The sequence below is a fragment of the Eptatretus burgeri genome, chromosome 4 (assembly GCF_056783735.1).
Source record: "Eptatretus burgeri isolate ZD-2024b chromosome 4, Ebu_testis_v1, whole genome shotgun sequence".
Classification (NCBI taxonomy): domain Eukaryota; kingdom Metazoa; phylum Chordata; class Myxini; order Myxiniformes; family Myxinidae; genus Eptatretus; species Eptatretus burgeri.
The window spans coordinates 130,573,517-130,588,123 of record NC_140964.1 but is presented as its reverse complement, the minus strand read 5'-3'; the positions used below and the strand labels follow the sequence as shown (position 1 = coordinate 130,588,123).

The 14,607-nt window shown below is 43.9% G+C and overlaps 1 protein-coding gene across 1 annotated transcript in view; it reads right to left on the bottom strand.

Annotated features, from left to right (window-relative positions):
• LOC147029120 (uncharacterized) overlaps positions 1-14,232 on the bottom strand; it is a 41,022-nt gene extending 26,790 nt beyond the window's left edge. The window contains exons 1-2 of the mRNA XM_085876205.1: positions 14,145-14,232; positions 13,050-13,482 (exon numbers count right to left, since the gene is read on the bottom strand). Coding sequence (XP_085732331.1) covers positions 13,050-13,470 — 421 coding nt within the window. The 5' untranslated portion in view covers positions 13,471-13,482; positions 14,145-14,232. The remainder of the gene's footprint in view (positions 1-13,049; positions 13,483-14,144) is intronic.
• Positions 14,233-14,607: the final 375 nt, after the last annotated feature.

Below are 14,607 nucleotides of genomic sequence, written 5' to 3'. Positions count from 1 at the left end.
ATGAATTCAGACGAAACTTGTGTGTGACGGGTGTGTGATGAGGAAGAATTGGTTCAATTTTGGTGAAGATCTGAATCTGGATCCGGATATGATCGTTTTTGAAGGGTTCTTCACGATTAAGAGATTGGGCCAAAAACGAAATATTGCATGCTATTTCAAAAATGTATTGAGTCTGACAAGTTCTCATGGATCAGGCATTGCATGGTGGAGATATGTGCTCCACTGTGTACCCTTCACATTTAATATATTGTTGCGAATTCGCGTCCGCCGGCGTGCGAGCGGCCACGTAACTCGAATCGCGGCACGTCGTCCACCGGACTGACAATTCTGTCCTGACCCCCTCCGACTAACGCCGGGAACTAGTCACGGGTGGGCCTTTCGGCCTCACCACGATCGTGCCAATCGAGCACCGCATGGGATAGGATTGTTCGCCAAATTCGACCGACCGAAGTTCCCACACTGAGGGTAGACCGGGCGATCGCACCTCGCCGCAGGTCGACTCCGGACACGGGCCACTTAAGCGACCCATTCCGTACTATCGGGATAACCGAGCGGTGTTATCGTCGGCCTCGACGGTTCCGATTAATTATCGGGCGTATTAAGCCCACTACCAACCCTTTACGTGAAGCAAGATGGAGATTCAATTAAAGAAAAGACGAAGCGAAACGGGAAAAACAGTTCAACATAATGCACATTTATTCCGCGGCACACGGAAAGCACACATATACAATTACAACAATTATGCACCAAAAGCAGATGTTACAAAAGAAACACAACAATGCAGATCTACTACCGACTACGCGAGCACACGGCAACACTTACACAGTTTTACTTTACAGACGGCGCCGAAAACACATTTACTCAAAAGCAAAAGAAAAGGGCCACCCTCAAAGACAAGGGGGCAGACGGGGCCTGTGGGCCGCGAGACCGGGTGGAGCCGACCCGTGTCTTGTGATGAGCCGCAAATGTGGCGGCGGTGCCCCGACTCCGCGCTCCTTCGCGGGTTTCGTTGGCACTGCTTGGAGTGGGGTGGGAACGGGGCCCCCTTTTCGCACTATCTCAGCGCGGGGGGGGGAAAAGGGGGGAATTGTTGATGCTCTGGGGAAAGAGGATTGCTGGCTTGCTTGGGTCCCGCGACGAGCAACTCCACTGCGACCTCGTCACCGACTTCCTTGCCTCGGACCCGAGGTATCCGGTCACCTCCGCAATTCTCCTCAGCCGACTGCAGCAAATCACCTCGACCGCTCTCCAGGCTTCCTCTCTCTGCAGCTCCCCGACAGACTCCGAACCCCGACAGACTGCCACTCTCCAGACCCGACTTAACTGCCTCGACCTTCATGACTCCAACTCACTGCCTCCAACCTTCTCTCGAACTCAAAACTCTCAAGTCTTCTCCAACTCGCCTTGACCGAAAAACTCACTGAATTCGCCCCGCGCTCGGCGCTTTATAGTCGTGTAGGAGAACCCATATGCACATTTCTGGATCAGAACGAGCCCGGGGTTCGAACCACGCTCGCCCATTGGACGGAGAAAAAGGGGCGTGAATCTGCCCTGATCCTCGAATTTGCATATGTCGATTCTACTCCAACACGCCTGGAGGCGGGGCCAAACCGCCCCACGCTTGCTGATTGGACGGATCAGAAGTGGGCGTGTATCATTCCTGATCCGACTTCTCCTCGGAAAGGCCGCTTTTTGCACCCGCGGCTCGGCGCGCGTCCCGCACGAGGCCAGGACAGCCTGACGCTCGGCATTCAGAAGTGGTGCGGGAATGGCCGCAGAAGGAGAGGCGAAGGTGGTGGAGGGTTTAAAGTGGTGGTCCATGGCCATGGTGACGCTTGGAATGGCGGTGATGCGATGTTTGCGGGAGCGAGTTATGAAGGTAAAGGTCGTGGCTTTTGGCGTTGTTGTTGTTGTTGTTGTGAAGCGGCGTTGCGGTTGGTGGTTGTTGTGTGATGGCGGTTGCGACATGGTTGGTTCAAAATAAAGATAGAGCAGAAAAACGGCTATCTTAAAGGGTCGCAGCCCGAATGAATCACATTTATTCCCTCTAAACAACGGTTTGGGGCTAACTCCACATGCACTGACAGAGATATCTCACCTACGGGACCTGAATGGTGTTTGCGAATTTCCTCAACCGTAACTATATATATTTATATGTATATATATATATGTATATATATATATATATATATATATATATATATATACACATATATATGTCGGGAATCGTACCTTTTTCTATTAGCTTTGTTTTAGAAGCCATTATATATGGTTTTTGCAGGCTTGGTGAAAATCAAAGTATACCCTTGGCCTGCTGCTTGAGAAAAGGGACAATTAGAACATTGTATGCAGAAAATGATGAGAATTGTCCTTGAGTTATTCAAAGGAGCATTGGGAGAACAGGAATCGTAACGTGCTCTTATCTCGACTTATGTTTCAGCATTCTTGTAATGAAAGGACAAAATGTGGAATAAGCATTTGTCCAAGGATAAAACCGAGAATATAAGAGGGTAATGCCTCGTCAACTAACTAGTGACGGCGCCCTCCGAGCATCCTGAAGGTGTATTGATGTTCTTGGTGTTGCCGCACTCCGTGTGCACGTACCTTGATAAATGATATTAAATAGCCTCTCTCTCAAGTACAACATCTCTCTTCAAATATCTTGGTAAAGGGTGATTTTAGTTTACGACATGTATGTATGTATATATATATATATATATATATATATATATATATATATATATATATATATATATATATATATATATATATATATATATATATATATATATATATATATATATATATATATATATATATATATATATATATATATATATATATATATATATAGTTATGACTTTCGGCCCATCCGGCGTGCGTTCAGCCACGTAACTCGAATCAAGACGCGTCGCCCACCAGAACGGACAATTCAGTCGTGACCCTCTTGGAACTTCCGCCAAGGAGCGAGCCACGGGTGGGGGTTTAACCTTACCACAACACAGTCCGCATTCAACCCACGCGAAATAGGGTGAATCGCCGAATGTCGATATACCTAAGTACCCACGCGGGTAGCGTACCGAGGAGTTGTACCACGCCACAGGTCGACTCCGGACACAAACCGCTTAAGCGGCTCGTTCCATGCTGCAGGGATAACCGAGCGGAGTTATCGTCGACCTCGACGGTTCAGATTACTTACTGGGTGTCTCAACCCACTACCAATCCTTCACGTGATGGAAGATGGAACTTTCAACGGAGGAAATGACGCAACAAAACGGGAAAACAGTTCAAGAAGCAATTTTATTACACACACAGACAAACACGTATTTTACAATCACAGTTATACAAAAACAATGCTCGTATACAGTCAAAGCAAGAACACAACGCAGAGTGACAACCGAATAACGCAATGTACAAGTACTTATACGGGTTTACTTTGGAGAGTGGCGCCACACACACATCTACACCAAAAGCAAAGAAAACACAAGCCACCCTCACAGGCAAGGAGGCAGACAGGTCCGTGGACCAAATGAACGTGGGACCTGGGTGATCGGCCAGGTCCACGAGACCGAAGGGGTCTTACCCGCGCCCTCATGGCGCGATGGCGGGCTAGCCGCAATGTCCGCGTAACGCGCTTGACTCCGTGCCCCTGGTATGGTCGGTGAACTCCTCCAGGCGTGCGTCGCGCAGGCACTTGTTGGTCGGTCGACACCACGGTTGGGGCATGGAGCGGACGGGGTTACCGACACTATCTCAGCACGGATGGGGGAAATCGTTGATGCTCGGGGTGGGAAGAGGGGAATGGCGGCCGCTCCGTCCCGCTAGCGGGGTCTCGGGACCGCACCAACTCCGGCGAACTATCGCCCCTGGCCCTCTTCTGCGTCCCTGCTCCATTCAGCGACTCGTCCCTCGACCTCACTCCGAGCTCCGTCCCCTTTGCCGTCCGATCTCCGCAAACACACGCCTCAGACTCCACGACTTCCGACCAGTGCCACTTTCTGCCCCACTTTCTGCGCCACTTTCTGCGCCACTTTCTGCACCCACTTTCTGCACCCACTTTCTCCACACACTTTCTTCACTCGCGAGCTGCGTTGTGCTCGCGTCTTTATAGACCGGGGGTGTAGCTTGAATGCAGATTTGTGGATCAAAACACGCTTGGAGGCGAGGCAACGCCTCGTTTAGCAATTGGTCGGGCAAACAGGAGCGTGAGCCTCTCCTGATCCTAATTTCCTCCTACAAGGAGTCCACATGCATCGCACTTGGGGCGGAGCCACACCACCCAACGCTGGTCCATTGGACGGAGAAAAAGGGGCGTGAGCCTCTCCTGATCCATTTTCCCTCTTGCAAAGGAATCCATTTGTACCCGTGGCTCGAAGCATTCGGCAAGAATCACCGAACGGGCCCCTGGACAGCACTACGTTCGGTGTTGGCAAGTGGTGTGGTTGTTGGTTGTGGAAAGAGACAGGCGAAGGGGTTGGGGGGTTTGCTGTGGTGGTTTGGTGGTTGGTGGGCGTCGTTTGGGAATGGCGGTGAAGCGATGTTTGCGGGATAGAGTTGCGGAGGTAAAGAGGCGAAGGTGATGGTGTTTGAGTTGTTGGCGGCTTAATGGTCCAAATTAACGATAGAGAAAGAAAAATGGCAAACTCAAAGCGTCGCATCCCGGATGAATCACACATATTCCACCGAAACAACAGGTGTGGACTAATTACACATGAACTTAGTCATAACTGATCTAAGGACCCTTTATGGTCTATTACGAATTTCCACAGCCGTAACAAAATAAATATATATATATATATATATATATATATATATATATATATATATATATATATATATATATATATATATATATGTTTGCATTCACAAAATGGCACTCAAAGACCACACAACTCCCACCCTTCTCCCAAACATGATTTAACATCAATATAATCACTTTAACTTTTCCTGTGCATCGCCATGCCCCAGATCTGATATACTCATCAGTGTTAAGAAACATGAAGGTTTGAGAAGAAACGAGCAAGTCCATAAACCCTTAGGTCTTTCATAGGCCCATAGCATCAAGAGTTTTTTCTGGTACAGGCTGCAAAATATTAACTTTTGATCAGAAAGTCTCGAGTTGCTCAGAAATTTCCTGCAAATCTTTCGTTGTGCAGAGGTACACCCCTTTCTCACAGGTTCATTTCCAAGTATTGTCAGCTTCTTCAAAAAGTTGGTGAGTTGTTTCATTGTACAATACTTATTTATCAGGCATGAAAGACATACAGGCTGTCCAATGACTGTTGTCACAAGGGATTTCTGCGGATGCGTGCGAATTTCGTCATTTCAAAAATCACGTATTGTCTGTGTTAATTCGTTCTTTCTTGTGCTGTATTTGTCAAATTCGTTATTTGTCTTGATCATGTCCGACTTTCGCAGGGGACTGTAAAATTTTGTGTCCCTTTTGTCTCTAGATTCCTCGTTTTGCTTCTTTCTTTCCAAATGTTTTATTTCAACCTCAAAATTGTCCGATTTCTTCTACTCACTTCAAAAGAAAAAACAAAACAAAAAAAAACTTCCACTCAATAGAAATCTCATCACATTTGAATTTCCTTCTGCCTGTACTTTTTGTTCTCCATTCTTTTTCCCCCCTTTTCTCCACCAATTCAAACTCTTCATTGAATGAAAATGCTTCTTCCTTTAAAAGCATTTAAAAATGCTTCACATTCCTTATTTTTCCATGAAGAGAACCCAACCTTCACCATCATTGATTCCTCTTCTTATTCTTAAGAATATCTTTGTTTGTCCAATTTGGGAATTTGGAATCAGTATCCCTCCACTTCATGTCCCTTCTTCCTGCATCCCTCCTCACCCTACCCTCTCAATGCTTCCCCTGCACCTGACCAACTCAAACATTGCACATTACACCATCACCAAAAAGCCTTCCTCAAACCTTGCCCTGACAATGCCCCTGCCCCCCGGCCATGCACCCTTCCAATGCCACCTCCCGTGTCCTTAACTTTGTGAACCTCAAACATCCAAGGTCTCTGCTCTCAATGATGGATCTCTCAATCCAGGCCATTGCCAATGAACCAGACATCATCCATTTCACAGAATCCTTTTTCCCACAGTGAGTCCCTGACTCCTTGGTCTCTCTGCCTGGTTATTCTTTCCTCTAATTGGATCGGCCTGAACCCCACCCCTGCAGTGGAGTTGCACTTAATATAAACAACTCAATCTTTCACTGCCCTTCCACTGATTGCTCGTGGTATTCGACATTACTCAATTTGGCCCTGCATCGGCAAGTTGCGAAGGTCTATCTACCTCAAATTAGGCTTTGGTGTTTTACGTTTTTCCATCTCCAACTGGGGAACATTGAGGGTGAGTGGCTAAAAACGTGAAAATACGTGATCATTCGTGTTTTTAAAGCTTCTCTCTGCACTGAACGATCAATTCATTTCTGCATTGTAATGAGGAGAAAGATTTTTAAAGGTAGGCTCACCATTATGCCACCAAGAACACAACAGTTGTTGCATGGACTCTTCGAACCACTTTGTGTGCCAGTTTCATCAGACGAGCGCAGTGCAGAAAGGAGCCAGACAAACGGATGTTACGCTTCCTACCTGCTGATACAAGCTCGATACAAGCAGCCAAGATTGACACTGGCTTGAAGGCGAAGTGAAGCAGCCACGTTCGAAGGACAAGTTCTGTATCGGGTTGAGTCGTCAGCATAAATGGGTAGGCAAGATGAAATGTTGTTTGGCACATCATGTCTGTAATGAAGAAACATAGAAAGCCTGATCACAGACCTGGGCAGCACCTGCATTAATGATATGGCCTGCCGAAGATTGACCCTTGTGCCGCACAAAAATTTGTTGATCTGTGAGAGTTCTGATATTATTGCATTCACATGCTCACGAATACCATGTGAGTGGAGCTTGTGAATGAGACCCCATACCAAAAGCCTTGGAGATGCCAAGGGCTAAAAGTCTGGCCTCGCCACACTGGTCTTGGACCTGGTTGAAGTGTTCAGTTATGAGGGAAAGAACATCACCAGTTGATTGGACATGATGGAATCCACCATGATCATCAGTTAGGAGAATGTGGTCTTCCAAGAAAGTGACAATCTGTTCATTGATAATCCATTCAAATACTTTGCTCCTTATGGGAAGAAGGCTGATATTTGGATGGATCCGACAATTTTGGCAAGCACATTTTCAGGACAATTGCAAGGATATGATCAACTTCAGAAACTTTGGAAATATCCAGCCCTTGGATGATTTTCCCCAACTTTTTGAGGAGTGATAATAATAGTGGATATCTTAATGTTCACACGGTTGGGACAAGTCGGTAATGATTCATTACATTCATCAAGTGTGGAGTTTGCATTGGCCACAGAAGGTGAATGGAGGTTATGTTTTCACCCAAGTTTGTCTGTCAGTGAGCAGAATATCTCAAAAAAATAGAAACAGATTCAGACGAAACCTTGTCGTCAGCTTGGCTGTATGACGAGGACAAATTAATTTGATTGTGGTGAAGATCAGCATCTGGATACGAGAATTTCTTAAGTGATTCTCTTTACCATTGAGAGATGGGACAAAAACCGATCGAGAGCACAATATTTCAAAAGGTTGTGGAAGCGTTGTGGCTCGGTGACAAACATAAGCCAATTTGATTTTATCGTTCAGGTCCAGATCAAGATCCGGCTTTTCAGTGCGATACAAAACGTCAACTTTTCAGCCTGGTGGAGGTATGCGCTCTATCGAGTGCCGTTCTGGATATATTTGTGTTCAAGCTTTATATTTATGGTCACTGCACGTGCTGAAGAAAGGCAGATGGATAGGAGTTCAGGTGTGACAAGGAAGGACTTTGCATGATAGAGGATGCAGAATCAACAGCTGGCTTTGGAGTCCAAATTTGAAATGTGGTTTTCCCAAGAAAGACCATGGCTGATAGTGAGACCTCGGATATTGAGAAACTGAACTTCCTCAAGAGGATTGTCAGGAAGGTAGATGGATGGGGAGGAGGGTTACCAGACAATCCTTTTGGAGAGAGTACATGAGAGTGCAAGATTTGTCAGGATTGAAAGACATATTCCAATTGTGGGTACTGGTTCCATCATTTTTCTACAACCACAGCTGTGCCACTGATGCAGTGCCCATGTTACCAGTCCGCTGGTACTCATTTTGCCGACCTCGTAAGAATAACAGGACGAGTCAACCCACTAAGTGTTATTTCAACAGGGGCTTGAATGTCACAACTGGGCTTGAACTAAAGACCCGGTGATCTTCGGCCTTAAACATTAAGCCAAGCAGGAGAGGAGATGAAAGGATTCTGTTGAGTGCAACACGTTGACTTCCAAAGTGAAGGAGCCATTAAGCCATGTGTGCAATTGGCCTTGGATGCCAGAGGCAGAGAGTTGAGTAAGGCAGGATGCCAGACTGTATCAAAACCTTGAGATATGTTCAGAGAGACAGCTCTCATCTCTTGGCTGCCATTGAGGGCCTGTATCCATTGCTGGGTGAGTAGAAGCAGCATGTCCAAGGTGGACTGACCTGGTCTGAAACCAAATTGGTCAACTGAGGTGAGGTTGTTACTCTGCGCTCACAAAGCGAAAAGGGGGGTAAAGCAATCAGTCACGTACGTGTGCCGTATGTACGTGTTTGCATTTTAAAAATCCATTTTCTCAGGAACCCTTGGTCTGATTGACGTGAAATTTTCGAAATTGGTGCTACTAATCCTGTAGAATGTTTTAGTCATAAATATGACATCGAAGGTCATGCGGAACAGGCGCCACCTTGAAAAACCGAAAAACTTTGCACCTCTATATATCCAAAACCATTCCATGGAAAACATTTCCACCTGGCTCATTGTCAAGTACTCCAAGAGCGGAATAAGATGTGTTAATGATGATGTCATCGCTCTCTTCATTATTCTGTCATAATTTGACAAGTATAACGCTTGATAAGATGAGTAATGAAATTTCTTTTTTCTTTGCAACTGTTGGTCCATTTGACACGGAATTTTGACCACAGGTGGATCTCCTCATGTGGGAGTCCAGAACGATAAGTATGACATCATCTGTCACGTGGTACAGGTGCCATCTTGGAAAAACCAAAGAACTTTGCACCTTTATATCTCTGAAAACGCTTGATGGAAAAAATTGAAACATGGCTCATTATTGTCAAGTACTCCACCTGTGGAATAAGATGTCAATGATGTAATCATCGGTGACTTCATTATGATGTCAGAATTTGACAAATGCAACGCTTGATCAGGTCAGTATGAAAAAAAAATATTTCTCTGCAACTGTTGGTCCGATTGACATGAAAACTTGACCAAAGATGCACCTCCTCCTGTGGAAATTTACAATGATAAATATGATGTCAGAAGACACATCGTAAAGGTGCCATTTTGGAAAAACTGAAAAACTTTGCACCTCTATATCTCTGAAACCGATCCATGGAAAAAAATTGAAACATGGCTCATTGTCAATTCCTCCCCATGGGGAATTAAGGTATGTTAATGTTGATGTCATTTGTACCTTCATGACAACATTATAATTCACCAAGTACAACGCGTGATTCGATAACTAATTATTTATTTTTTATCTGTGCAATGCTGAGGTTAAAGCACTCTTCCTATTGGTAAATTTGTCCTCAATCCCTTCTCATCTTCCCTCTACCTGGTATTCTAAAATCCTCAACTTTCCTCCAATTGACTTGAAATTTGAAGAGCATTTATATTTCAGGTCAATGAATTCAACCACCAACAATTTTTGAGGTCAACATTTGCCAAATTTCTGAAATCCTCAATTTTCATCCTCCGACTGGAAATTTACACAGGACTTTCATAAAAATGGCCACCATGTATCACATGATCTGGCAGCCACATTGGATCAAAGGGAAAATGTTTGAAAATCATCGAAGGAGAAACTGCTTCACCGATCAATGCAAAATTGAACAACTCCCAATTGGAAATATGGTTTGATAAAGATGATGTCATCGGTCACGTGGTCTGGCAGATATATTGGATCAAAGAAGAAAAAAACAATCTTCAAAAAAAAGAAAAAAAAAAGAGTTGGCTCGAACCAAGTCCTTCTCAAGACTGTACAGGATACGTATTCTAGGAATAATATCTGGTTGGATGTGGAAATCATGAACATTCACAAGTTGGATATGGAAATTGGAAAACTCCAAAGCAGTTGCTTCGAAACTTGGCAAGGCCGAATCGAGCACTGTCGAGTACCCCGAGCGGTGTTGACGCCACGCTTTTGAATGATCGTGTTGAAACATGTGTTATCGACCTGGGAGAAAAGGGAAACCATGAAAGATGAGAGATGGAATGAAAATAGAAAATAATGAAGGATTACAATCACTGTATGCACGTTTTCAGTGGTGCAGTAATTGATGGAAAGTTGCATGCATAAAAAGAAATGAAGAGATGGAAAGGTAATGGCAAACCACCCAGTATCAGCCTTGCTAATCAGCTGAGGACCTGTCTTCAGGCAGAGTATACAATCAATCAATCAACTGCAGCTCTTTCTCTATTTTTCCACTCACAATTGTTATCTTCTTGATCTAATTCTCGATCCCTTGATGGTCAGAAATTCTGGTGTGGATGGTGTGCCTCCATTTCTGTTCTTTACTTTTATTCTTCCACTTTTCAAATTTCTCTATTCTGTCTGTCAACACCAATGTGTTTATTCCACTTACACGGTCTGTCTTCCTCAAATGAGGTTATCAGTGTGAACCTTTACTCGGGCATTACACGACATTTTGCCTCAGTTTCTGTAATATGTTTTAAGGTTAAATCAATTCTGTCTGATTGTATATGCACATTTTGATGGGGTGGAAGAATTTAAAAAAGCATTAAGTGATATAATCTTCGTTTTGCGTGCAGAGAAAAACAAATTGATGAGAAAACCAACACATTCCGCTTCATGCACAATTGGCAAATGTTCGGTGTGCCACTCTCGACGGATACAAAATAGCATCCAATTAAATGTCGTCACTACTCCTTGTGCACAGGGACTCGATTGGACCCCCACCACCCCCACCTCCGCAACAATTAGATAAACACCCCCATTACTCTCCCCACCCCCACAACCCTCAAGTGTTACGCCCATTGAAGAAAGCGCTTAATCCTTTAAAAGCTTTTGAAAACGTATTGAAATGATCATTTTCCCTTGTTTCTCTGGCATCAGCACCCCACGTGTTCTTGTTCATCATGATTTATTGTTCCTCCTCCTCTTCTTCTTTTTCTTCTTTTAAAAAAGGCATATTTTGTACAACTGTCTCTCATGGAAATGCTGGTCCTGCCATCCATCCTCCAGTTGCTTCAGCTCGACCTCTCTCCGTGCCCAGAACAAAAATGCCATCCACCCATCCCATAATGTTCATCTCAAAAAGTTAAATCTGGGAATCATGGGAAGTTGTGTGCAGAGATTGTCTGCACACAACAAGCAAATCTCATTCACTTCATTTTGAAGCATCAAACCACTCCATGTCAGTGCCCTCCAAAACATCAACTACAAGCCCACATCCTTTCACATGTCCCCTCACCCCATCCTCATCTACCAACGAGAACTGCCACTCTCAGGTTACCCATCTCACCCCCTCCCACAGAACACCCATACCACACCCTCCCACCTGCACCTTCTCAGCATACCCTCCCAACCCCCCCCCCCCGTCTCATGCTCCAAGCCTCCCAACACCTTCGACCCTGTCCCTCACTGTGTGTATCTCAAACATCTGAGGCCTCCGCTCCATCCTGATAGATCTCTCAATCCAGGCTGCATCTTACTACCTCGACATTTTCTGTTTCACAGATTCCTTTATCCCATGGGATGTCCCTCAAAATGTCCATGCCTATACAAGAGGTAAACAAACCACTTCCTGCACACGGATAATTTAAATGATGCCGAGTGTTTGGCTTTATGGTTGGGATAGTGGGCTTGGGATGATAGAATCCTGAGTTCAAATCCCACTCGGTTGTTGAATTAATACTAGGTGGGGTTGATGCTGCCTGTTATCCTTCCAAGGTCGGCAAACTGAGTTCCAGCATGCTGATCTACTGTATTGGAGTTGCGAGCCGTCCAGGATTGTGTCCAACAGCCAAGAAGACTGCTTCGGCAGCACCAATGCTCTGCACAGAGTGCGGTCCTTATAGATGGATGGATAACTTCAAAGGTGATGTTAAAATGGAACACTTTGGAATTTAATGTGATTTCCAAGAAAAAAACATTGAGTTTGTCAATCGAGAATTGAAATGTCTTCAACAACAAAAAATTGTTCCAAAAGAGATTCCATAAGTTACAATAAAAACAAGGACAAATGTGTCCACGAGCAGCGTCTGAAAGATTTTGTCGGCAAAAATTTTTTTTTTTAAACAACAACAACAACAACTTCCGATATTTCATCACGTGCCTTGATTAAATCAATAGTGAAACGCGTCATAATGGATTTACGTATTTACGATATCTCGTGTATTTACGAAATTACAACACGATAAATGGAATAATCTTTTAATAGTAACGTGAACTTTTATAAACTTAAAAGCTGATTTCCGAATTTATTTAAAAGTTCATGAGACTAAAAAAAACAACAACAACAACAACAACTTCCGATATTTCTTCACGTGCCTTGATTAAGCCAACAGTGAAACGCATCATAATGTATTTACGTATTTACGATATATCGTGTATTTACGAAATTACAATACGATAAATGGAATAATCTTTAAATAGTAATGTGAACTTTTCGAAACTTTAAAGCAAATGTCTGAATATATTGAAAAGTTCATGATAGACACTCTCAAAAGGCACTGTCTATGTGAGGATGCGTACATGTGCTCAGTATTTAAGGAAATCCGGATCTCGTATATACAAGAGCCGAGTCCGAGAGACGAAGGTTTTGTCTTCACAAGAACAAGAACAAGAACAAGAACAAGAAGAACAACGCTGAGCTTTCTCTGAGCAGCGTTCGCTATGCGAGACACTGCTAAAAACATGAATGGTTCATCATCGAGGTATTTCTTGACATGTGAGGGTGTACAAAATGGTGACATACCAGACTTGGGTGGTAATCCATCATCCTGATCGTGGAGGTTGCAGACATCACTGAAAACGATTCCCCTGAAAGCAGGAACATTTTCCAGCTGCACATTTTGGAATCCAACAAACTTTTTGGAGAAACTGGAAAGTTCTCGAATAACATTCTCCAAGTTGATGAACAGACTTCCCAACAGAGAAGAACCTGCAAGTTGGACATCCTGCGGCTTCAAAAACGAATTCACAAATTTACAGAAGTCAGCATACATTGCAAATTTAAATTTCTCTTTGGCGAGAGAGAGGAGCTCTGTTCGTAATGAATCGGAGTCTGTACAAGCTCGAAGAACCTTGTGATTCTCAATTCCAAATACATTGATCACTGCTTGGGCTGTTTCTGCTCTCAGACCTTGTGATTGGAGCCATTCCAAGAAGGTGTCCATTCCAACGGTGACCTGTCAGGGACACAAGGCTCATGTTAACAAAGGAAAGGTTATCCATGTCATTTTCTTTAAAAGGGACACAGACACAGAAACAGACACACACACACACACAGAAGGGACGGTGCCCCACATTCCCTGTGAGTTATAGAATTCCCGAATAATTTCCCTGTGGAGTCCAAGTGCCCTGACACGTGATGCCCGTGGAAGGTTCACGAGGAATGTTATATTTTAGACCCTCACGATGTTGTTGAGTTTTTGGATCATGAATCAGGTTTTCATCTCCATTCAGGTTATGAAGGTTAAATATCCCACGGAACAGGTAAAGGAGGTGATCGAACCTCGTACCCTCGTTACACCTCCTCGTGAGGAGATAAAATTGGATAAACAAGTTAATTATAAAAGGTTTCTGGTGGTTTTGTAGTTAAAAGGAAGAATGAGGTTTAATTAACGTTGTACGAAGTTTCGTGATGATGTGATTATTAAACAATGTGGTGAATAAAACAAAACGAGTGAAAAACACCTCATTAAATCAACAACCAAACACCTCAACATACATTGGATAAAAACTCCTTTGACTTCGCTTCATTTCCGACATCGAGGAACAGAAAAATTATTTTATATTTAAATTCACGTTTTACATCTTTCTGATAATTAAATAATAATTCTGAAAATACCTCTTCAGATCAGTTCCACCGGCACCACGAGGACCTGAGGTACAGGAACAACACAAGTTTACACGAAGATCACCCGGAAGTTGTTCGTCTTCCTCTGATTGAAAATGATTCTTCTTCCTCTGAACGAAAATGATTCTTCTTCCTCTGAACGAAAATGATTCTTCTTCCTCTGAACGAAAATGATTCTTCTTCCTCTGAACGAAAATGATTCTTCTTCCTCTGAACGAAAATGATTCTTCTTCCTTTGGTCGAAAACGATTCTTCTTCCTCCTCCTCGTAATCCCTTTTGTTGTCCTTTTATTCACTGATCTCCACGATGCAAGTTGACGACTCATTGGCCAATTGGTGTCGTATGAACGATTGAAGCCACAGATCGGCCATTTTACCACTCCCATTCATTGTGGACGAGTGATACCTCTTTGTCATCACCTTTCGTGCGGTTGTTCAATCATCGACTGCCATG